The 24,400-nt window shown below is 47.0% G+C and overlaps 1 protein-coding gene across 2 annotated transcripts in view; it reads left to right on the top strand.

Annotated features, from left to right (window-relative positions):
* Window positions 1-24,400, top strand: part of ninl (ninein-like) — a 114,307-nt gene that overhangs the window by 53,624 nt on the left and 36,283 nt on the right. For both annotated transcript variants that reach the window (XM_063056336.1, XM_063056335.1), the window contains exons 9-13: window positions 4,549-4,685; window positions 12,566-12,706; window positions 16,002-16,176; window positions 18,462-18,572; window positions 21,632-21,721. In XM_063056336.1, the coding sequence (XP_062912406.1) occupies window positions 4,549-4,685; window positions 12,566-12,706; window positions 16,002-16,176; window positions 18,462-18,572; window positions 21,632-21,721 (654 nt within the window). The remainder of the gene's footprint in view (window positions 1-4,548; window positions 4,686-12,565; window positions 12,707-16,001; window positions 16,177-18,461; window positions 18,573-21,631; window positions 21,722-24,400) is intronic.

Raw genomic sequence — 24,400 nt, 5'->3', positions numbered from 1 at the left:
GGTATTGTGCAATGTTTAATTTATGATGGCAGTGAATTGCAAATGTTTAGGGATTTCTTAAATTTATATCATCTCAATGAGAAAACTGGCTTACAAATGGACACTCCGAAAGTTGGTTAGAATGCTTCTTGTGGAGAAGGTGAAGAGATTCTGCAGATGCTGAAAATTCAGAGCAGAACATACATACACACAAAGTGCCGGAGGAACTCAGCTGCATCTACGGAAAGGAGCAAATCTGATGAAAGGCACGAAACATCCATATTTTATCCCTCTCCATAGATGCTGCCTGACCTGCTGAGTTCCTCCAGCATTTTGTGTGTGTGTTGCTATTCTTCACAAGAGAGGACTGCGACCAGGCCATTCAGCCCTGAAATCTGTACAGCTTGTTGACAAAATCCAGCCCTGTTTCATTTCCATTTCAAACTGAGTTGATGAAGCCTCTGCAGTCTATCTAAGAAGATTATTCTGGACTTCAACGATGTGCTCTCTGAAGAAATGGTTTCTGACACTAACCTGGCTCTTATTTTGGTGTTCTCCAGCTGTGTGCTCACTTTCCAGAAGAAATGGCTTTCTCCATATAAGCTACACTAAACTGTACAATAAATGTAGATGCTTCTATGAGACATTCCTTGGGACGTAGACAGCCAATTCAATGATTAAGCCTCTGAAATTCTGATATTTTTCCAGTCCGATGTAACTTCCTGAGCTGTAGTGCCCAGAACTGAACAGTTTGAAAAGTGCTTTCTGCAGGATTGTACCTATTTATTTAGTGATACAGTCCTGCCCTTCGAGCCCTGCCATGCCAGCGACCCCCGACAAATCCGATATAACCCTAACCAAATCACGGGACTGTGGGAGGAAATCTGAGGACCCAGAGGAAACCCACACACTCCACGGGTAAGACGTACAGAGACTCCCTGCAATTGAAGTCGGAACTCTGGAATGCCCCGAGGTGTAATAGCATCGCCCTGACCGCTATGCTACCGTGGTGTCCGTAGAACATTGAACAGTACAGGCCATTCGGCCCACAGTGTTGTGCTCACCCTTTAACTTACTCCAAGATCAATCTAATGCTTCCCTCCCACATAGCTCCCACATTTTTCTTTCATCCTTGTGCCTATCCAAGGAGAGCTTTAAATGTCCTTAATGCATCTGCTTTTATAACCACCCCGGCATCGCATTCTGTTTTTAAAAAACGTTACCGCTGACATCCCCGCTACACTTTCCTCCAATCACTTTAAAGTTATGCCCCCCTGTATGAGCCATTTCTGCCCTGGGGAAAATGACTCTGGCTGTGCACACTATCTGTGCCTCATCTTGTCAAACCTCTATCGAGTCACCTCTTCTCCTCCTCTCAAAGAGTAGTAGAGTCTTCAGCATATTGTGTGGGGGTCAGAGAGGGGTTTACCAGCTGCTGGTGGGCAGAGATTTTATGAGAGGAGTGGGCCGGGGGGTGGGGGGGCGGTGAAAGGATGAATTTAATAACGTATGAGGAGTTTTTGATGGCTCTGGGCCTGTCCTCGCTGGTGTTTAGAAAAATGAAGGGGTAACCTATTGAAAGGCCTAGATAGAGTGAATGTGGAGAGGATGTTTCCTATAGTGGTGGAGTCTAGGACCAGAGGGCACAGCCTCAGAACAGAAGGTCACCCCTTTAGAACAGAGATGAGGAATTTCATTATCCAGAGGATGGTGAATCTGTGGAATTCATTGCCGCAGATGGCTGTGGAGGCCAAGTCATTGGGTGTATTTAAAGCTGAGGTTGATAGCTTCCTGATTGGATAGGGTGTCACAGGTTATAGGGGAAGACAGAAGAATGGGGTTGAGAGGGATAATAAATCCTTGATGGGATAGACTCAATGGGCCAAATGATCTACTTCCTTTCTGTTAAATGCCACCAACTGTGATATAATTCTTCAGCACAGAAAGCACGCTGTTTGCTCAGAGAGGCAATAGTTGGATGCTGTTGGACAAATTTAGTGGATCATTGATTTCACAGAAAGAGATTATTTGACCCTCAGTTCACATACTGCTGCAATATGACACTCTTATGAATTTGCTAACCCTCTTCTTTGCCCCTTGCTATCCAAAACGTTCCTACATATCAAATTCCCTGATAAAAATGACGCCCAACACCTTTTCAGACAGTTCACTCCAAATAACAATTCACAGACTAAATAATGTGCCTCTTTTCATCCTGGTTACGTTCCTTGTGTGACTGAAACACCAGTTAAGTTCTTTATTGAAATCTTCTATACGTTTGAATACCTCTATAAACTCTCACCCTCATCACCTTCTCTGCTCCAAGTGTGAATACGTTTGAATGTCAGAACAATGCCATTGCTAAATCATCCCTCCACATCATCTGTTCCAAGGGTGTAAACTCCCAGAGACTCACAAAAACATGATTCTCTAATCTGATGCAGAAAGTTTCCTGTTTTCATCCCTTGCTGTCTCCCTCCCTCTCCGTGTCCCCTTAGCAACTGCTCCCTTTCCTCCCAACTCAACCTCCATCTCCCTCGATCCTGATTTTCCCCAGTCACCAGCCCTCCCTTCCTGCCTCCGGTATCGATCATGCAAACAGACCCAATTACGACGTAGTTCCTGCCCTTCTAGAGGTACTGCAGACATGAAGCTCACCACACCAATTACAGGACAGATGCTGTGAACAAAGACAACTCCTATACTTGGCTTTTATAGATCTGACAAAGGCATTTGGTGCAGTAGGTCGCCAAGCTTTCCGACGTACACGATCAAGGCATGGCTGCCCTGACAGGTACTCACAGATACTGAATACTACTGCATGATGGCATATCAGCCACAGTACTCAGCAACAGCTTCACTATCAAGATGGGAGTCAAGCAGGGCTGCATCACTGCACGGACAATATTTGCTATCTTTATTGCTGCCATCCTTCACCCCATTGGCCGAGATCTGCCACTGGGAATCCCAATCGTGTGTAGGATGGACAACAGGATCTTCAACCTCAACCAGTTCAAGGCCAAGAACCAGGTCAGCACCACCTGGACGACTCCACCATCGCAGCACACTCTGAAGAAGACCTTCAACGTATCACAACAGTTTTATTTATTGTTTTCAACCTCTCACTGCTACGGGTGGAAGTTCCCACATGCTTCAGAAATTATACCAGTGCCTAAGAAGAATAATGTGAGCTGCCTAAATGACTGTCGCCCGGTAGCACTCACATCGACAGTGATGAAGTGCTTTGAGATTTTGGTCGTGACTAGACTGAACTCCTGCCTCAGCAAGGGCCTGGACCCATTGCAATTTGCCTATCGCCACAATAGGTCAATGACAGACACAATCTCAATGATTCTCCACACGGCTTTAGACCACCTGGGCAACATAAACACTTAAGTTAGGATGCTGTTCATCGACTATAGCTCAGCATTTAATACCATCATTCCCACAATCCTGATTGAGAAGTTGCAGAACCTGGGCCTCTGTACCTCCCTCTGCAATTGGATCCTCGACTTCCTAACTGGAAGACCACAGTCTGTGCAGATTGGTGATAATATCTCCTCCTCACCGACAATCAACACTGGCGCACCTCAGGGGTGTGTGCTTAGCCCACTGCTCTACTCTCTATATACATGTGACTGTGTGGCTCAGCACAGATCAAATACCATTTATAAACTTGCTTATGATACAACCATTGTTGGTAGAACCTCAGGTGGTGACGAGAGGGCGTACGGGAGTGAGATATGCCAACTAGTGGAATAGTGCTGCAGCAACAACCTGGCACTCAACATCAGTCAGACAAAAGAGCTGATTGTGGACTTCAGGAAGGGTAAGACGAAGGAGCACATACCAATCCTCATAGAGGGATCAGAAGTGGAGAGAGTGAGCAGCTTCAAGTTCCTAGGTGTCAAGATCTCTGAGGATCTAACCTGGTCCCAACATATCGATGTAGCTATAAAGAAGGCAAGACAGCGTCCATACTCTATTAGGAGTTTGAAGAGATTTGGCATGTCAACAAAAACACTCAAAAACATCTATAGATGTACCGTGGAGAGCATTCTGACAGGTTGCATCACTGTCTGGAATGGTGGGGCTACTGCACAGGACCGAAAGCTGCAGAAGGTTGTAAATCTAGTCAGCTCCATCTGGGGCACTAGCCTACAAAGTACCCAGGACATCTTCAGGGAGTGGTGTCTCAGAAAGGCAGTGTCCATTATTAAGGACCTCCAGCACCCAGGACATGCCCTTTTCTCACTGTTACCATCAGGTAGGAGGTACAGAAGCCTGAAGGCACACACTCAGTGATTCAGGAACAGCTTCTTCCCCTCTGCCATCCGATTCCTAAATGGACATTGAACCCTTGGACACGACCTCACTTTTTTAAGATATTATTACTGTTTTGCACAATTTTTAATCTATTCAATATACGTATACTGTAATTGATTTATTTATTTTTTCCTTCCTCTAGATTATATATTGCATTGAACTGCTGCTGCTAAGTCAGCAAATTTCACGACACATGCCGGTGATAATAAACCTGATTCTAACATCATTCTTTCTTTTTGTCAGACCTTGGATTTCTCTGTGGAGGAGAAAGTGAATCTTGCAGAACTGACTAATGCGCTGGAGAATGAGTTAATGTCCAACAGGAATGGGACACACTTGGCAGCGTTAACCTGCTACAGGAATGAAATCGACCACCTTCAGTAAGCAACTTCAGCTTGCGGCCGGTGATTATTTTTGCCGCTAACGTGTGTGTGAGTGTGAGGGTGCTGCTCAAGGGAGGAGCTCGTGGACAGACGCAGTCACCGGTGACCAGAGAACAGGAGGGAGAAATGGATCAGGTTTCTAGGTTGGCAAGGAGGAACTCGTGGGTTGATGCTGGGGTTAATGCAGTTTATTGTTAACAATCTGCACTCAGTGGCAACTTTATTAGGTACACCTGCTCCTCAATGCAAATATCTAACCAGCCAATCACGTGGCAGCACCTCGATGCGTAAAAGCATACAGACATGGCCGAGAGGTTCGGTTGTTGTTCAGACCAAACATCAGAATGGGGAAGAAGTGTGACCGTGGAACCACGCGGGGCAGTTTCAGTGTCTCAGAAACTGCTAACCTCCTGGGACTTACAGAGAATGGTGCAAAAAACGAAAAAAAACACTCAGTGAGCGGCAGTTCTGTGGGTGAAAATACCTCGGTAATGAGAGAGGTCAGAGGAGAAGGGTGAGACTTGTTAAAGCCGACAGGAAGTCAACAGTAACTAAAATAACCATGTGTTACAACAGCGGTGTGTGTATAACAGCATCTCTGAACACACAACATGTTGAACCTTGAAGTGGGTGGGCTCCAGCAGCAGAACATCACAGACGTACTCTCAGTTGGCCACTTTATTAGACACAGGAGATATTACACTGAGCTTGGAGTTTTGATGACAGCCTCGGGGACTGAGTGCCTTGTGGACACGTTTGGTAACAATGAAGGGTATGTGGGAAAGCAAGTTGTGAAGAGAAGGCTAAAGATTTGCACGTCTATAGAACGGTGAAGCACGTGGACTAAACAGTCAGGTGGAACATGACTTTGGGGGAAATATGAAGCTACTCATTTTGTTAAGAAGAGTAGGAACGGGTAACAGAGACAGCTGGACGCAGTACAGAGGGATATGAGTGTCCTTGTATGTAGTAAACAGCATCCAGCCGCAGTTAATCATTTTTTCTCAGGGAAAGGGAACAGGGCAAAGGTTCGAGGTGAGAAGGGAAAGATTTTAAAAGGAACCTGAGGGGGCAGCTTCTTCACCACCTTGTGGAATGAGCTGCTCGAGAAAGTAGGTCCAATAAGAATATTTTAAAAAACTTTTGGATAGTGACAGGGTCAGGAAAGGTTTTGGGATATATGGGCCAAATGTGGGCAGATTGACTAGCATAGATGGGCACATTAGTCAGCATGAATGTGTTGGGCCGAAGGGCCAGTTTTCATGCTGTGTTACTCTGACTCAATAGACGATAGGTGCAGGAGTAGGCCATTCAGCCCTTCAAGCCAGCACCACCATTCACTGTGATCATGGCTGATCATCCACAATCAGTACCCTTTTCCTGCCTTCTCCCCATATCCCTTCACTCCGCTATCTTTAACTGCTCTAACTCTTTTTTGAAGGAATCCAGAGAATTGGCCTCCACTGCCTTCTGAGGCAGAGCATTCCACAGAACCACAACCCTCTGTGTGAAAAGTTTTTCCTCAACTCCATTCTAAATGGTCTACCCCTTATTCCTAAACTGTGGCCTCTGGTTCTGGCCTCCCCCAGCATCGGGAACATGTTTCCTGCCTCTAGCGTGCCCAATCCCTTAATGATCTTATATGTTTCAATCAGATCCCCTCTCATCCAATGAGGAAGGTCACTCTTATTGGAAAGGGGTAGAGGGTAAAAGTAGGGAAGTCGATCTAAACTAGGTAGCACAGTGGTGAAACCACACTTGCTGAATTGTGTCTAGTTTTGATTACCTTATAGTTACTTCACTTTCAAAGACTGTACTACTCATGTTCTCATAATTAATTTTGAGCTTAGAGCCCTTAAAAGTGAGTCCATGGGTTGTGGAATCAGTTCAGTGTTGAGTTGAGTGAGGTTATCCATGCTGATTCAGGAGCCTGATGGTTGTAATGTAATAACTGTTCCTGAACCTGGTGATGTGGGACCTAAGGCTCCTGTACCTCCTTCCCGATGAAAGGAGCGAGAGGAGAGCACGGTCTAAATAGTGGGGATCCTTACTGATGGGTGCTGTTTTCTTGTGGTAGTGCTCCTTGTAGCTGTGACTGGGCTGTGTCCAACATATTGTTGAATTCCTTGGCATTGGTGTTTCCATACCAGGCCGTAATGAATATTTTCCACCTCGCAAAGTTTTAGATTACATGATGAATCTATGCAAATTTCTGAGAAAATAGATTCTCCCTGTGATCGTGTGGAGTTCTCCCAGCTGCGCAAGTTTCTTCCCAAATTCCAAAGACATGTGGGTGGGTAAGTTAATTGGGCCTAGTGTGTCAGAGCGAGAAGGTGTGGGGAGAGGTTGATGGGTACGCGGCGAGAATAAAATGGTATGTGCTTGATCAGCACAGTGTTGGGACAGAAGGACTTGTTTTAATGTCCCTTGAGTAACTGTCTGTTATCCAAAATGCTGTTTAAGAGCCCTTGGTCCACACTTGTTCAAAGTGACATTTCAGTCGTTACCAAATAAGTGCTTAATTAGCTGCGTTAAATGAGCTTGCGAAAGAGCCTGCAACACTTCATGAACTGAAAATGTCGAACTCATTTGCGTGCAGTATTTCTGCCTCTTACCGAACCTCCTGTGTTGGTTTGTGGCACTTGGGAGACTGCAGCTGTTAAAGACACCTAGCAAGTTTGTAGCTCTCGGCTTGCATGGTACTTGCAAGGCTGTGGGTTGTAGGCTCGATGTTTCCTGCTCCATCTGTTGGCTGTTAGAGGTATTTTTCCTCAGAGCTACAAACCTGGCTGTGTGCTCCATTGCTTTTGAATCAGAATCAGGTTTATCATCACTGACGTATGTTGTGAAATTTGTTGTTTTGTAGCCGCAGTACGGTGCAATACTACAGTGAGAAGTACTATAAATTACAATAAGAAATTAATGTACTTGTATATCAAGGTTCAAAGTAAAAATTATTAATGTCACCACATACAACCCTGAGATTCTTTTTCCTGTGGGCATACTCAGCAGGTCTATAGAACAGTAACTAAACAGGATCAATGAAAGAGCAATAGCATAGAAGACAATAAACTGTGCAAATGCAAATATAAATAAATAGCAATAAATAACGAGTCATGAAATAACACGATAAAGAGACCTTATAGTGAGATCATTGGTTGTGGGAACACCAGATACAGAATGAGTGTAGTTATCCTCTTTGGTTCAAGAGCCTGATGATTGAGGGATAGTAACCGTTCTTGAACCTGGTGGTGTGAGTCCTGAGGCACCTGTACCTTCTACCTGATGGCAGCAGTGAGAAGAGAGCTTGGCCTGGGTGGGTGGTGAGGATCTCTGATGATGGATGCTGCTTTCTTATGACAGTGTTTCATGTAGATGTGCTCAATGGTTGGAGGGCTTTACCCGTGATGTACTGGGCCGAATCCACTACCTTTTGTATATGTATATACGTGTGTATATTTTTGTAAATAAGTACTGTAAAAAGGATCAAAAATAGTGAGGTAGTGTTCCTGGGTTCATTGTCCGTTCAGAAATCTGATGGTGGAGAGGAAGAAGCTGTTCCTAAAACATTGAGTGTGTGCCTTCAGGTTCTCTGATGGTAGCAATGAGAAGAGGGCATGTCCTGGGTGATGGGGGTCATTAATGATGGATGCCACCTTTCTGAGGCATCGCCTGTTGAAGACATCCTGGATGCTGGGGAGGCTGGAGCCCATGATGGAGCTGGCTGAGTTTACAACCCTCTGCCACTCTCCATTTCCGCACAGTGGCCCCTTCGTGCCAGCCAGTTAGACTGCCCTCCATGGTTGGTCTGTCTGTCTAGGTACCATATCCAATGTGGACGTTGGTGACCATGGTTTTCCATATAGATCTATCCCTCGTCCTTTGGATGACTTCCATTTCCCTGATGTGTAGCCACCTGGCTAGGCTTTTGATGTACATAAGCTGAGGTCTTCCTCTAGGTTTGCTCCCCTCGATCTTTCCAGAGAGAATATGAGTTTTTCTAGTTCATCTTTCCGCATGATGTGTCCTAGGAATCTGAGTTGTCTTTCTCTTATTGTTGGTATGAGCGATCGAACTGCTTGGGCTCTTCTGAGAACGTCTTCATTTGATGTATGTGTGGTCCATGGTATTTTTAACATTCTCCTGTAGAACCATAATTCAGCTGCTTCTAGTCTCTTTTCCATTGCTGGGGAAATGGTCTAGCATTCACTTCCATAAGTCAAGATAGAATAAATGTAGCACTGCAGTATTCTGTTTTCAGTGTATGTGCTCATCTTTCTGTCTGTTAATATGGTCTTCATTTTTTGGAAAGCTTCTTTTGCCATTGCTGTTCTGTATTTGATATCTGTGTCGCACCTGCCATTACTTGTTACTAGGCTGCCAAGATATCTGAATTTGTTGACTTGTTTGATGTTTGTATTTCCGATCTTGGTCACACATTGTGGGATGTTTATCGTTCTGGAAATGACTATGCTTTCTGTCTTCTTGGTGTTGATTGAGAGGCCTCTGCGATTTCTTTCTGCTGCCACTATAGTGAGTAGTTCTTGAAGTTTTGTTTCTGAGTCGGCTATTAGTATGATGTCATCAGCATATCTGATGTTATTTATATTATGGCCTCCAATTGTGAATCCAGACTTAGTCAACCTGTATAGTGAAAATATCTTGAGAAGTATCAAAGACATCAAAGGATTCACAATTGGGGGCTCTCCAAGGTACATCTGTAGAAATGTGTGAGAGTCTTTGGTGACGTATAGTCTCCTCAAACTCCGAGTGAAATATAGCTGCTGTCGTGCTTTCTTTGTAATTGCATCAGTATGTTGGGTCCAGGATAGATCTTCAGAGATGCTGACACCCAGGTGCTCACCCTTTCCACTGCTGATCCCTCAGTGTGGACTGGTGTGTGCTCCCTCAACTTCCCCTTCCTGAAATCCACAATCAATTCCTTGGTCTTACTGACGAAGTTATTGCTGGGACACCAGCTGACCTATCTCAGACCTATACGCCGCCTTGTTACCGTCTGAAATTCTGGCAACAATAGTTGTAGCATGAGCAAATTTATAGAAAACATTTTTGCTGTGCCTAGCCACACAGTTGTGGGTGTAGAGTGGGCTGAGCTCGCATCCTTACTGTGCACCAGTGTTTATTGTTAGTGAGGAGAAGATATTATTTCCAACCCGCTCTGCTGTGGTCTCTCGTTGAGGAAGTCAGGGATCCATTTGCAGAGGGAAGTACAGAGGCTCAAGTTTTGGAGCTTGTTGATTAGAACTGAGGGACTGCATGTGTTGAATGCTGAGCTGTACTCAATTTAACAGCAGCAGAGAGCCAGTGAAATTTCATCCACTGCAGGTCCAGATCCATGCTTGGGCAGGAGCTGATTCTAGCCATGACCAACTTCTCAAACCACTTCATCACAGTGGATGTGAGTGTCACTGGGTGATAATCACTGACACAACTCATCCTGCTCTTCCTGGGCACTCGTATGATTGTCATCAACTTGAAGCAGGTGGGAATCTCCTACTACAGCAGAGAGAGGTTGAAGATGTCCTTGAATACTTTCGCCAATTGTTTGGCACAGGTATTCAAGCCCTTCCAGGGGCACCATCGGGGCCTGTCACCACCATCGGATTTTGCTCATTTAGATGCTGCACTGCACCTTAATTCTCTGATACATTATGCAGTGGGGTAACGAATTTTCCAATGTAGCAGGGGAGTTTAACAGGGACATGGGAAACAGGACCCCTGCTGTGTTTAAAGAGGCACAAGAAACAGGAGCCCAGTGAGTTCAAAGGGAGTGTTGGGGAAATGGGGGAAGAGGGAGGGCCCTAAGCCAACAGTGGGGCCATCGGGATTTCCAAATGATCAAACTGTGGCTTAACAGGGCATTGTCCTGACTTGGGTACGTGGACTACTTCAGAACAAACAATAAATATTAAAATGTGAGTGGTTTCTTCCCCCTTCCTTTCCAGTCCTGATGGAGGATCTCGGCCTGAAAGGTCGACAGTGTACTCTTTTTCCAGAGATGCTGCCTGACCTGCTGAGTTCCTCCAGCATTTTTCTGTGTGTTGCTCTGAATCTGCAGTATTTACAAAATATTAAAATGTGCGTGGTCTATATCCAATAAATATTGATGTATTAAAATTTTAAATTGTCTCCATAAACATGCTCAAGTGATACTTGATTAAAGTTCAAGTTGATTGTCATTCAAAGGTAGACATGTTTACAGCTAAACAAAACAACATTCCCCTGATACCAAGGTACAACATTCAGTACATATATCAGACACAGCACATAAAATATTCAAAGTTTAAAGTTTCTTGTGGGCATACTCAAAGAATCCATAATAGAGTAATAGCCATAATAGAATTAATGAAAGACAGCACTGAGTTGGGCATTCAACCAGCGTGCAAAAGACACAAACTGTGCAAATACAAAAAGAAAGAAATAGTAAATAAACAAACAATAAATATCGAGAACAAGGGATGAAGAGTCCTTGAAAATTAGTCCTTTAGTTGTAGGAACGTTTTAAGGATGGGCAAGTGAAGTTATCCCCTTTGGTTCAAGAGCCTGATGGTTGAGGGGTAGTAACTGTTCCTGAACCTGGTGGTGAGAGTCCTGAAGCTCCTGTACCACTTTCCTGATGGCAGCAGTGAGACGAGAGCATGTCCTGGGTGGTGGGGGTCCTTGATGATAGATTAGATTATGAGGACACGCAGTCCTCTTTTATTCTCATGTAGTAATGCATGCGTAAAGAAATGATACAATATTCCTCCGGTGTGATATCAGGAAAACACAGGACAGACCAAGACTGAAAAACTAACAAAAACCACATAATTATAACATATAGTTACAACAGTGCAACAATACCATAACTTGATGAAGAACAGGCCATGGCACAGTAAAAAAGTTCAAAGTCTCTCGAATGTCCCACATCTCATGCAGACGGGAGAAGGAAGAAAACTCTCCCTGCCATGCCTGACCACAGTCCGACTCTGAGCCGTCTGAAAACTTCGAGCCTCCGATCAGCCCTCCGACACCGAGTACCAAGCACCATCTCTATCTGAACAATTCGACCTCAGCCTGGGTCTCCAGCAGCAGGCAAAGCTGGGGATTTTGGGGCCTCCCCTCCGGAAGATTCTCGATCGCCCAGTAACAGCGGCAGCAAACCGGCGTTTCAGAAATTTCTCCAGATGTCCGTCTGCTTCTCCATCAAATCAGAATTGTATACAGCCCCTATTTAACAGAAATGATATCATTTCACTGGAGAACTGTGTGCGCTGTGTCGCGCCGCCATCTTCTCCCTCCACCCCTAATGCTGCTTTCCTGTGACCATGTTTCATGTAGGTGTGCTCAGTGGTGGGAAGGGCTTTACCCATAAAGGACTGGACCGTAACCACTACTTTTTGTCGGAATTCCCATTCAGGGGCAGTGGTGTTTCCATACCAGGCTGTGATACAGCCAGTCAATATACCCTCCACCACACATCTATAGACATTAGTCAAAGTTATAGATGCCATGCCGTATCTTCACAAACTCCCGAGAAGGTAGAGGCACTGCCGTGCTTTCTTCATAATTGTGTACTGGGCCCAGGACAGATTCCCCAAAATAACAACACAATAATATTCACAGATAATAAAAACTATTCTCTAGATATACAAGTTGACATAAAGTGCATATAAACTATTAGTTAAATATCCAACAATATAATGCTACAGACATTATACCATTATATTATGAAAAATTAATTTCTCATCTAACAAGCATGCAAATTATGATTGGAATACTTAGCACTCACGTACATTCAAATCTGCGTGACGTCATTAAATCTGGAGTTGTGTTGAATGAAGGACGGGGCTGATGAATCTGATTTTATTTTGCAGGGGGCAGATCCAGCAGATGTACAAGGAAAGAGACAAATTGAGAATGGACTTGGATCGAGCGGAGAAGCGAAATGAGCAGCTGGCCAAAGAGGTCGATGATCGATATGCCACCATTGAGTTGCTGAATGAGACCAAACTCAAGTCAGTGGGAGATGTAGAATCGCTCTAAGTATTATGTCCTCTTCTTACGAGCACTGCTGACGTTTATTCTGTGTGCAGTAAAAAGAACTTATTTTTGTGTCTGGGTTTAACTGATAAAACCGGTGTTTGTTGTCTAACCTTTCCTGCCATTGTTGAGGTAGTGGATCTTTTCAAAACCATCTCTGCCCTTGTACTGAAGTTGTCCTGTCCATGCCACCCCATTGCAAACTCTAGAATCACTACCCAAGAGCAGCTTAGGCAAGCCGAGGGCTGCCCTGGGTGGGACAGCATGCGACTTGAAGGGAAGGGTGATTTGCACTTGGCTGCCCTTGTTGGTGGTGAAGACAGCTAACTGTGGGAAAGCACTTTCAGATGGCTGGACTTGAGTACCACATCCGGACTGCAATTCCACGAGTCCATGGAAGGTTCACAGCCTGTGATAAATCTGAATCTGTTCATTGACAGGTTCCTATAAAGAATGCTGTTGGCTCTTTGGGGAAATCAGGAATGGGTAATGCTAGCCATTTTGGGGACCTGTGAAGCCACCTGTACTGCTTGTTCGTCAGAGGGGAGGGGTTTGGGGGTCTTTCCCCAGTGCCTCTAACACTCAATTCCTCTTACAATAGTTGGAAAAGCTGGAAACACTCAGCAGGTCAGGCTGCATCTGAGGAAGAGAAAACAACGGGCTATGCTGGAGACAGAGGAGTCAGGGACTCAGCTGTGACTTGGGCAGGGTGGGGGGGGTGGAGTGAGTGAGGGTGGGGGGGGAATAGAGTGAGGGAGGGTGGGAATAGAGTGAGGGAGGGTGGAAGGGAAGAGGGTGAAGGTGCTGTGGTCCTGGTCGTCTTGCCCTTGGGTCTGGCCAGGCCGTCCATTCATGGGTCCTGTTGTGGGCCGTCAGGGGCTTTGCCATGCATGTCTTCTGGGGTTACATCGGTGCCCGGGTGACGCTAGAGAGAAAGCTATGGGCACCGTGGGAGATTTCTGAGAATGGTGGAAGTGAGTGTTTTGTAGATGATGGTAATCATATTTGAATTTGAAATTATTAACAGTTTTGTGAACTCTTGATTATTGTATGCACTTTTGTGAGTGAATAACCATTTGTAGTTTTTTTTTAAAATGAAAGGGCTGGGGGTCCCCGTAGCAGGCCTGTTGGGGGGGGCGTTGGGGAGCAGGTACTGACAGGGATGGGTAGAGTTTGGGACAAGGGACAAAGGAGTGTGAGGGAGGGCAGAGGGAGAGTCCCTGCAGTGGGCCTGGCAGGTGGAGCAGGCCCTGATGATACCAACGGGGATGGGTAGAGTTCAGGATGAGGGTTGAGTGTGGGGGGGCAGAGGGGAGGGTCCCAGTAGTGGGCCCAGCAAGGGGAGCAGGGTCTGGGGTGCCGTTGGTGGGGGACTGAAGCCAGAGGCCACTGAAGCCGAGTGGAACTGTGACGTGAGGGGTCCATCCCCCGGTAACGAGATGACCTGAGAACGTGCCTACACCCTGTGAGCGGTAGAAATGCGATTTACATCTCTTAGTTCCTCCATCTCCATCACACCTGTTCTCAGGATGAGGCTTTCTGTTCCTGAACATCCATGATGTCTTCTTTTCCCAAGGATACCATTTTCCCTTCCACCAACATTGGTGCTGCCCTCACCCGCATCTCCTCCTTTTCCAGTGAGAGTTCCTCTTGTCCTACCTACCACCCCGTGAGCCTCTGCATTCAACACACCATTCTCCACAACTTCCTCCTTCTTCAACGGGGTCCTACCACCAAACATATCTTGCCCTCACCCCCACTCTCTGCTTTCTGCCGGGATCACACTCTATATGACAGCCTTGTCCATTCGCCCCTCCCTACAAATCTCCCTCCCGGCACTTATCCTTGCAAGTGTGTTAAGTGCTGCACCTGCCCCTACACCAGCTCTCTCACCCCTATTCAGGGCCTGAAACAATCTTTCCAGGCCAGGCACCACTTCACCTGCGAATGTGTTGGAGTTGTGTACTTTATCTGGTGCTCCCAGTGTGGCCTCCTCTACATCGGTGAGACCCGACGTAGACTGGGGGATCTTTTTGTTCAGCACTTGCACTCTGTTTGCTGTAAAATTCACAACCTCCTGGTTGCCTCCCATTTCAGTTTGACTTCCCACTCCTGTTCCGGCGTAGAGGCAGAGTAGAAGGTCAGCGCCCAGCAGCCGCAGAGCCTTCTGTCGCCCGCTGCTCAGGTAGCACACTTCCATCACCCACCAAATATTCAGCCGTGTGCCCACCGGAACCGAGTAGCATCACAAAAACTGGGTCCTGACAGGCCCCTGTTCAACCAAGGGGGCGGAGATCTTCGTCTTACACACGTGCAGGACGTAATTCCCCAACTGGTGCAATAGTCCCAGTTTATTACTTCAGCCCCAGTCAGTCACGGAAGGTCCCGACCCTCGGTCCCCCACCCTGGCCAACAACCTCTGTTCCTTTCATACTCACCGCCACTCGCTCTGTTCCACCTCCACACAGGCCTTCACAGCCAGTCCCTCTCCCTGTCTGCGGCATTTTAATTCCATGGGCCAATATCTCTTTATTTATATTTATTTTTTAATGATGATTGTGGTGTGCTGCTGTGTGCCATCAGAGTATGTAATCTTTCATTGAAACATATGCATCCCTCAGATCTGCCTCCCCGCTGTGTTCCCTCATCCACACTGGCCTCATTTCCTCTTCTGTGCTTGTTCCCAACAACCCTTAACTCTGCGACCTTTCAAATATTTGTCCATCTCCTGGAGGTTAAGCGGTGGGCTCCTCTAATGGAGAACGCCTGCGTGTGACTTTGTTTAACGTGGGGGGTGCTGATATATGGGCGGCCACCACCTGGTCCTTGACAGATGGGGGTCAGGGGTCAGGGTCCCGTGGATGGAGCAGAAGACAACTGGTGACCCTTCACCGCTGCATCCTTCCTCCATCTTCACAGCCGTTGTGATGTGTCATCGTCATCCACCAGCTCCACCATTCGGGTCTTGGTTGATGCTGTCCCCCCCGACCTTACGACAATGAGTGATCCTACCAGGAGCGAATCACCAGACGGCTAAACTCCAGAGGGACTCGCTTTGCTCTCTGAGGAAGTGACTTTTTAAAATATATTTTCATCTCCTGAACTCTTTAATGTTCTAGTAGTTTCTCTACCAAGCATGCCTTTAATGCTGGGGTTTCTGAGATGTTCAACCAGGCCTTGCAACATACTTGTCAATCGCAGTAAGCAGTTTCCTGGCTTTTTCTCCCGCCCTTCCCAAATTTGCCTCTCCCTTCCGAACACCTGCCTCAGGCACTTGGACCAAGGGTACAAGGAGAGGATGGCAGCAGCCAAGATTCAGATGGACAAGGCTCAGGAGCTGATTGTACAGCAGATGAACATGCAGAAAGCAGAATTGGAGCGGGAGCTGGACTCCCTCCGATCGGATGAGATCTCTTCCCGGGAGAAGCTGAGCCTGGCAATGAAGGTATGCCGCACTCCGAAGGAAAGGGGTAGTTTTTATTTCATTCAGTTTCTTTTCTCCTCTAGCTGGCAAAGACCAGGTTTTGTACCTAATAAAGTGGCCACTAATTGTATGTTCGTTGTCTGTTGCTCCTATAGCCCATCCACGTCAAGGTTTGCCATGTTGTGCATTCAGAGATGCTCTTCTGCACACCACTGTTGTAATGTGTGGTTATTTGAGTTACTGTCACCTTCCTGTCAGCTTGAACCAGTCTGACCATTCTCCTCCAACCTCTCTCACTAACAAGGTGTCTTTGCCCGCAGAACTACTGCTCACTGAAATGGATTTTTTGTTTCTCACACCATTCTCGGTAAACTTTAGTGACTGTTGTATGTGAAAATCCCAGGAGACCAGCAATTCCTGAGATACTCAAACCACCCCATCTGGCACCAGCAATTATTCCACTGTCAGATCACTTTCTTCCCCATTTCATTGTTTGGTCTGAGCAACATCTGAATCTTTTGACCATGTCGGCGTGCTTTTATGCATTGAGTTGCTGTCACATGATTGGCTGATTAGATATTTGCATTAACGAGCAGGTGTACATAATAAAGTGGCCCACTTAGTGTATATTGTGCCTTTCTTGTTAGAACATGAGTGAAGGGCAGCAGGAGTAGATCAGTGAGCCCCTTGTTTTGACAGGGATTGGGGATGGAGATAAACAGGGAGCAGGAAAGAAGGACACATGGCTGATATTCAGGAGTAGAGCAGTGGTTAAAATTGATCCAGGAACATAATAGCAAACCTGGGTGATAGTAAGTGGATGCAGGGGAAACCCAGGGAAACATTGGATGTTGGTCCATCTTGTTGGGTATGGTCTTTCATTGATTCTGTTATTGAGTATGCTCACAAGAATATGGGTGGTGGGGTGGAGATGCATCTCTACCAAAGGAGGTGTAAGGTGCTCCTTCCCTCCGCTAACCTGCAGGTTACCCTTGGGCAAGGTGTAGCACCTGCCTAGCCCCCCCAATCAGGGTCACATGAAGCTATGGGAGGAGGTGGTGGATGGTCGTATGAGCAGCTGGTGCAGATTCACAAGTCCTGGCTATGCGACCACTGACGCCAGGCAGACAATCTCTGAAAAGCATGGATAATGGCTGGGGTCACCCGTCTTGTAAAGACACTGCCCAGAAAATGGCAATGGCAAACCACTTCTGTAGAAAATTTGGCCAAGAATAATCAAGGTCGTGAAAAGACCACAATCACCTATTTCATATGACACTACACATAATGAACGAGCCCAAAAGAAAATGAATCTCCGGTTATAAATACATAAACTTTGAGAATAATTTTACTTTGAACTGAATAACTCTTGTTTCACTCTCATTCAAAGCACAAGGTTGGAATGTTTGTATTTATTTAACACCCACTACGTACTAAATGTTCCTTATAAACTGAAGGGTAAGTTATGACCGAGATGGCAACTTCAGCTCTTTTACTTTTCCTTGAATCATGGCAGCTTAGGGGGAGCATGGCCCTCAATGTCACCTCTTTAAAAAAAAAATGGCCTCTGACGGTACAGCACTCCTGTGGTTTGGCATGTGAATGGTCAGCCTGGAGAGAGTGCTCAGATTTCGGGGGTGGAACTTCAACCCCTAGGTCAAGGTTCCAGGGTAGCTTCTATTCTGCTAATGCCCTCAGGTTGGGTGATGCCAGAACTGGAGGTCACAGGTTTAAGGTGAAAGGTCAAGTAGTTGAGGGGGATCTCCTTCACTCGGAGGGAGACGTGAGTGCGGCCAGTGGAAATGGTAGTTGCAAGTTCAATTGTAATATTTAGGAGAAGCTTGGACAGGTACTTAGAAGGGAGGGGTATGGAGAACTATGGTCCAGGTGTAGATCGATGGGACTAGACAGAAGGTCAGGTTGGCGTGGACTAGATGGGCTGAAGGGCCTGTTTCTGTGACGTTGTACTCTATGACATCATTTTTAAACAGACCTCTTATATGATAAGATGTACCCTTGACCTCAAGATCTCCCTTTGTATGGCCTTGCACCTAAATGTCTGCCTGCACTGAATTTTCTCCATAACTGATGTATTCTGCATTCTGTCATTGCTTCATCTCGATGTGCTGATGGGATGAGTTGATCTGTATGGATTGAACGTAAAACAGTTTTTCACTGTATCGCAGTACATGGGACAATAATAAACCAATTACCAATTGACTTGGAGTTGAGAGGGTTACAAATTGAGCCCTGGTGGGCAAATAATTTGTACATCGTTATTCAATGAAAGCTTTCCTCTTCAACAGGAGAGCAAGCGGCTGCAGAAGGAACTGACGGAAACGGTGGAGAAGTTGGCTGAGTCTGAGAAGTTAGTCAGCAGGTTGCAGAAGGACCTTGACTACATGTTGAGAGACAAAGCAAGTACTTACTCCTTGCTCAGATTTGGGTGGGACCCTTCCTGTTGGTGAGGGGGCTATTGAGGGTCATTGAGAGGTACAGCATAGAAAGGCCCTTCAGCCCATCGTGCTAATCGTCAAACATCCATTGATATCAATCCTACAATAAATACATTACCATCAACTAAACCCTATCCCACCCCCCAGGTTCTACCTCTAACCAGCAGGGTAGGGGCAAATTGCAGCAGCCGATGATCTTGCTGACACCATCGTCCTGGGGATATGGGAGGGAACTCAATCACCTGGAAGAAACCCCAAAGCACAGGAAGAACATGCAAACTGCAGGGGTCAGGACTGAAACCGTGTCACTGGACCAGTGAGCAGAGGTTTTATCAGCTGTGCCACTGTGCTGGCTTTGTGGGGTTGTCACGTGTGTTGGTGGGTGGCTGTAGCAGATTCGGAATGGGGGGGGGAGGGAGGTGTTTTTTCCCTCTTTAACTGGCCAAGTTTATTGTATCTTCAAAATCTCCTGGATTGTAGATGGGTCCATGAATTCGGGACTGTGTTTGCAGGCTGCAAATTCAAACCTGAGAGTCCTCACATTGTTGATGGGCCTGATCCCCACCCCTGGGGCAAATGAATTCAAACCAACTCCCTTGAACCTCAGCTTCCGGGATACACCACCTAAAGACATTCTGATTTGCACTGCCATTTAACTCTTGGAGACTTGTTCTCCCTCTCTTCAGTGTCCAGGAGTCTCGCTGCATACTCTTTCTGCTGACTGGTGTGGCTGCGTTGCCTTCCCCGTGTCCTGACGGCTTGTCCGAGGATCGTCTCCTTGTTGCGGTAGAGAGACTTGTTACTTCCTGAGATCCCAAGTGCGATTGTGTCTGGAGTTTAGCCGGGGTCACCCGTGGTGGTGAGGAGATCCCAGACAAAGAGCGGTCAACCAGGGCCTCAACGGTGGAGCTGGTGGAAGATGGTGGCACGTCACAACGGCAGTGAAGGCGGAGGAAGGCTGCAGCAGTGAAGACTCACCGGTCATCCTGCACTCCACGCCACCGGACCCTGACCCCAATCTGTCAAGGACCGTGTGGTGACCGCCCGTGTATCAGCCTCCCCCCGTTAAGCAAAGTCACACACAGGCGTTCTCCATTCAGGGAATCCACGTCTAATATCCAGGAGATGAACAAATATTGGAAAGACCGAAGAATTAAGGGTTATTGGGAACAGCCACGGAAGAGGCATTGCGTCTAGCGTAATCTAGCCCCAGCCATGTGGAATATGGGGGGAAAGGTGGGTGCGTGGGGCAGGTTTGAGGGACTCCTGTGTTCCTGAGAAACATTATGTACTCAGATAGATGCACACTGCATTAATTATTAAACATAAATATTAATAAAGAAATATTAAAATTCCACGAATAGGAGCAGGACTGTGTGTGTGCTTGCCTGAGGGCCTGTGTGGAGGTGGAACATGAGGACAATCCATCCCAACATCTCGTAGACAACTCCATCGGACTCTGCTCGAATTGCATCGATTGGTTGATATGACCGCACACCATTTTACACATATTGGTCACCAATCTGTTCTGCTTCTAAGGCACCGTGGAATGTATTTTTGAAGCCGCTGTCCCCTCATCCTTCATTCAGATATTGGTCCTCGGCTGGGCAGTGAACATGAGGGAGTCGTGTTGGTGGCCACAGCTAGACTTCTGCCTGACCACCTTCTCCTTAGCTCCTGTAGCTGGTGAAGGTCAAGGTTGGCGTACAGTGAAATGCATCGTTTGCATCAACAACCCACACACACGCCTGAGGGGGTTCTGGGGGCAGCCCGCAAGTGTTGTCTCACATTCCGCACCAACAAAGCAAGCCCACATTGCTCAGCAGAACGACACAGGACACAGCAAGCACCAAAACAACCAGAGCAAAACCCCACCCGTTCTTCCCTCCCATCCGCGCATGTAGACTTTCATCTAACCCCAGGGCAGGCTGTCTTCTTTGGCCTCCAGCAGACTTGGACTTGGATTTATAGACACTGGGCTTTTGATTTGATTTGATGCAAGCGACGTGTTTCACTGTATGTTTCGATGTTTTGAAGATTATGTAACAAATAAAGCAAATCTTTAATCTTTAGTCATTTGCTTCGGGAAGCAATCTAGCTCTCCAGAATTTCTCAGTGTCTCTGGACTGGCGAAGGCAGGGTGGCTTTGTCTGTGTGAGACCACGAAGGACTGACCTCGGGTTCAGTCTGAGATTTAATGGGGAAGAAATATTGTGGAAGTCGCGTGCCGATATAATTATTCACAGGAACGGGTAGACAATTAAAAGGGGATGGAAATTGATCCTGAGGTTTTAAAAGCATTCACAACATTTATCAAATCCTTCATCTACTCAGATAGTTGACCCAGGGAATCCCAGTGATGTTTCTCTGCTGTGTCCTTTATGGGTTGGCAGGCCTGGCAATTTGCGTGTTGGAAGGAGAGGAAGTGACATCATAAGTGCACACGCAAGCTGGTCATGTGATCCCTACCCCTGCACCACTGATTCTGTTCACAGGGTCAACCTGCCACACTCCGATTGGGAGGAGAATCAGAACACAGGAGACTCTCAGCAGGTTGGGCAGCGTCCATGGGGGATGAATCGAGGACCCTTTATTAAGGCTGGAATTGTGAGAGGACACACATGTTTCTCTCTCCCCCCCTGCCTTGCCGAGAGTTTCCAGTGTTTTTGCTTTCTGATTTCCAATGTGTGCAGGTTTTTGCTCCAAGGTCTCAGGGGTTTGGCAGGACCGCCAATCGAAGCATGCGGATACGGGCTGTTTAGAGGGACGTGGGCAAATGGGGACTGGCTTGTTGGGCACCAGGGCTAGCCTGGATGAGTTGGGCTGAAGGGCCTGTTTCCGTGCTGTATTATTCCATGAGTTCAATTAGTACCAAGTGGCAGGATGAACTGGTGTTTTTCTGGGTTCAAACTGCCAACAATAGATCATGGGACCACTGGAACACCTCTTCTGTGCTTTGTCTAATGCGCTTTTCCCTTTCCCGTCCATCCTATCCCTCTGCTCCCTACCCCACCCTGCAGCTTGGAGCCCTGGATCATCCGAACTTGGAGCTCCTGGGACAAGAGGAGCGTTTTGCGGAGATTATCGTGGCGTACGAGCAACAGTGCAGGGTAGGTGTTGGACACATGTGAGCCCGTGTCGGGGAGGTGCTGGGAGGGTTGGCCAAAGGGATCGGCGCTCAGTGTAACGGGGAAAGGAGAAGCATAGAGAGGGAAGCAAGGGCAGTCACGGTAAGTGATTACCGTGATGCGTTTACAACGTCAGTGATCATCGACAGGGGCTCAATTCCCACTGCTGCCTGTACAGAGTTTGTACGTTCTTCCCATAACCATGTGGGTTTCCTCCGGGTGCTCCAGTTTCCTCCCACATCACCAGGACATAGAGTTAGGACGGGTGAGTTGTTGGCAAGCTACCTTGGTGCCGGGAGCATAGCGACACCTGCGGGCTGCCCAGCACAATCCTCTCTGGGTGGATTTGACACAAGCGATGCATTTCACTTCCTGTTTCGGTGTACGTGTGACAAATAGAATGAATCTTTCTTGATCTTGAAACTTGGCAGATGCAACAGTCAAAATCAGGGAGGCCAGGATTGGAGTGGTGTGGGATACTGGGAGCATCGTCGATGTGGAGGGATGCATGAAAGTCTGAAAACGGATGGCATTGTCCCCTGACGACTCTCACTGGTTTTTATAGATGCACCGTAGAAAGCAGTGGTTGGTATAGCGACAGATCTGCCCAGGACCACAAGAAATTTCAGAGAGTCGTGAGCGTAGCCCACGCAAATCAGCCTTCCCTCCGACCAACTCCATTTACTTCCTGCTCCCTCAGGAAAGCAGCACGTACACCGAGATTCCTCCCACACTGCTCGATCTTCTCTTCCCCTCTCCCATTGGGCAGGAGATCTAAAAGCATGAGAGCATATGAACCACCAGGCTCGAGGAGAGCTCCCATCATCCCACTGTTCTCAGAGTCTTGAACAGAGCTCTCTTACACTAAAACACGAACTCTTGATCTCCCAACCTGCCTCATTGTAGACTCACAGTGCAGTGGCCCTTTGGTCAAACGAGTCCATGCCAACCACAGTGCCCATCCATCCAGTCTCAATTTCCAGCCTTCAGCCCATATCCCTCTGCAGCTACCCATCCCAGTGCTGGTAGCTGATTCTATTGAACTGCCTCAACCACTTCCTCTGGCAGCCTGTTCCACATGTCACCACCCACTGAGTGGAAATAGTTACCCCTCTCACCTTAAATCACTGGAGGCTTGGGCAGTTTGGATTGGGTCATTACATTCCTGGTTGGTGGAGATTGGGTGACCAGGAGACCTGTATGGTACCGACGTGCAGAGGGTGTCCAGGGGATCTGTATAGGACTGATGTGCAGAAGGTCAGGATATCTGTATAGGACTGACGTGCAGAGGGTCAGGAGATCTGTATAGGACTGACGTGCAGAGGGTCAGGAGATCTGTATATGACTGACATGCAGAGGGTCAGGAGATCTGTATAGGACTGACGTGCAGAGGGTCAGGAGATCTGTATAGGACTGACTTGCAGAGGGTCAGGAGATCTATATAGGACTGACGTGGAGAGGGTGTCCAGGGGATCTGTACAGGATTGACGTGCAGAGGGTCAGGAGATCTGTGTAGGACTGACGTGCAGAGGGTCAGGAGATCTGTTTAGTACTGACGTGCAGTGGTGACTATAGCAGGGAAGAAGTGTCACCAATGAATGAGCTGAGGCCATGGTTGGACACCACTTACGACACGGAGGTGGTTCCGTTACTGTCTTCATCCTGGATGAAGCCTAGCTTGGACACAGGCCAGTCCCCAACAGTGTTCAAGGAGAGAGGTGGAGTTGCTGGCTCACAGTCCATACGTGTTGCAGAAACCGAAGCTCATGGATTTGAGCTTAGGAAGAATTTTTGACTTATTCCCCAATAACTGGTGTGGAACACAGAGTGTGACAGGAGGGGAGCTGAGGGTGTTGGTGGAAGGGAACAGGAGAGAGAACCGTGAGCCTTCGATAAGCATCAAAACAAATGCTTGTGTTCAGTGATCCTACTGAAGCTCACAGTGAAGGAGAGGGAAGGAGGGAATCTGAAGGGTAAGACGAGCTAGTGGGAAGTGAAGACCTTGCAAGTAATAGGAGCAGGACGTGGTGTTCAGCAACGGCTCGTAAAGGGGTCGGGACATGGAGATACCGTGTTAGGTTGAAAAGTACAGACATACTCTGCGGCAATTGTGGCTGTGTCAACTTTTGTCACAGAGCACTTGAGTGCTGTGGTGGGTTAGAGACCTGATCGGAAGGGTTGAAGGAGCAGCTGATAAAATGGGCAGGGATTTCAATAGCACATTCAAGGATGTTAGAATAGGAAGAGAAAGCACAGCTGAGATAGAATTCTAAGTCTGCTGCTTTGAAATTCCTGCTTCTATATCTTGTGCTCTTAACTCACTGTTTCCAGCTCTGATAGGCTCTGAGCAAACATATTGCATCACCATATTAGAAAATAAATGCAGGTACTTAATAAATGCAAGTAAATTGTTGGCCGAAACTAGCAGTGTTCAAGTCTGATCCTCCTAGTTAGGCAAAGTGTAGTCTGTCAAGAAGGGTTTGGTTTATCAGTTTGACTGTTTTGATGTTGGTAAGATCTGACCTCCCTGCACATTTTATAATTAAAACTCCTTTAAGAAATACCGAGTGTGTTAGTGGGCTGAATATTTCCGTGGTGTGTGGAAATCGTTCCCTGTTGTTGCCAAGCCTCTCTTGCTTCCTGTCTGGATAAAGTAAGGAC

The sequence above is a fragment of the Mobula hypostoma genome, chromosome 8 (genome assembly GCF_963921235.1).
Source record: "Mobula hypostoma chromosome 8, sMobHyp1.1, whole genome shotgun sequence".
In the NCBI taxonomy this organism is placed as follows: domain Eukaryota; kingdom Metazoa; phylum Chordata; class Chondrichthyes; order Myliobatiformes; family Myliobatidae; genus Mobula; species Mobula hypostoma.
Note: the sequence above shows the minus strand (reverse complement) of the source record. Positions and strands in the feature narration are given on the sequence as shown.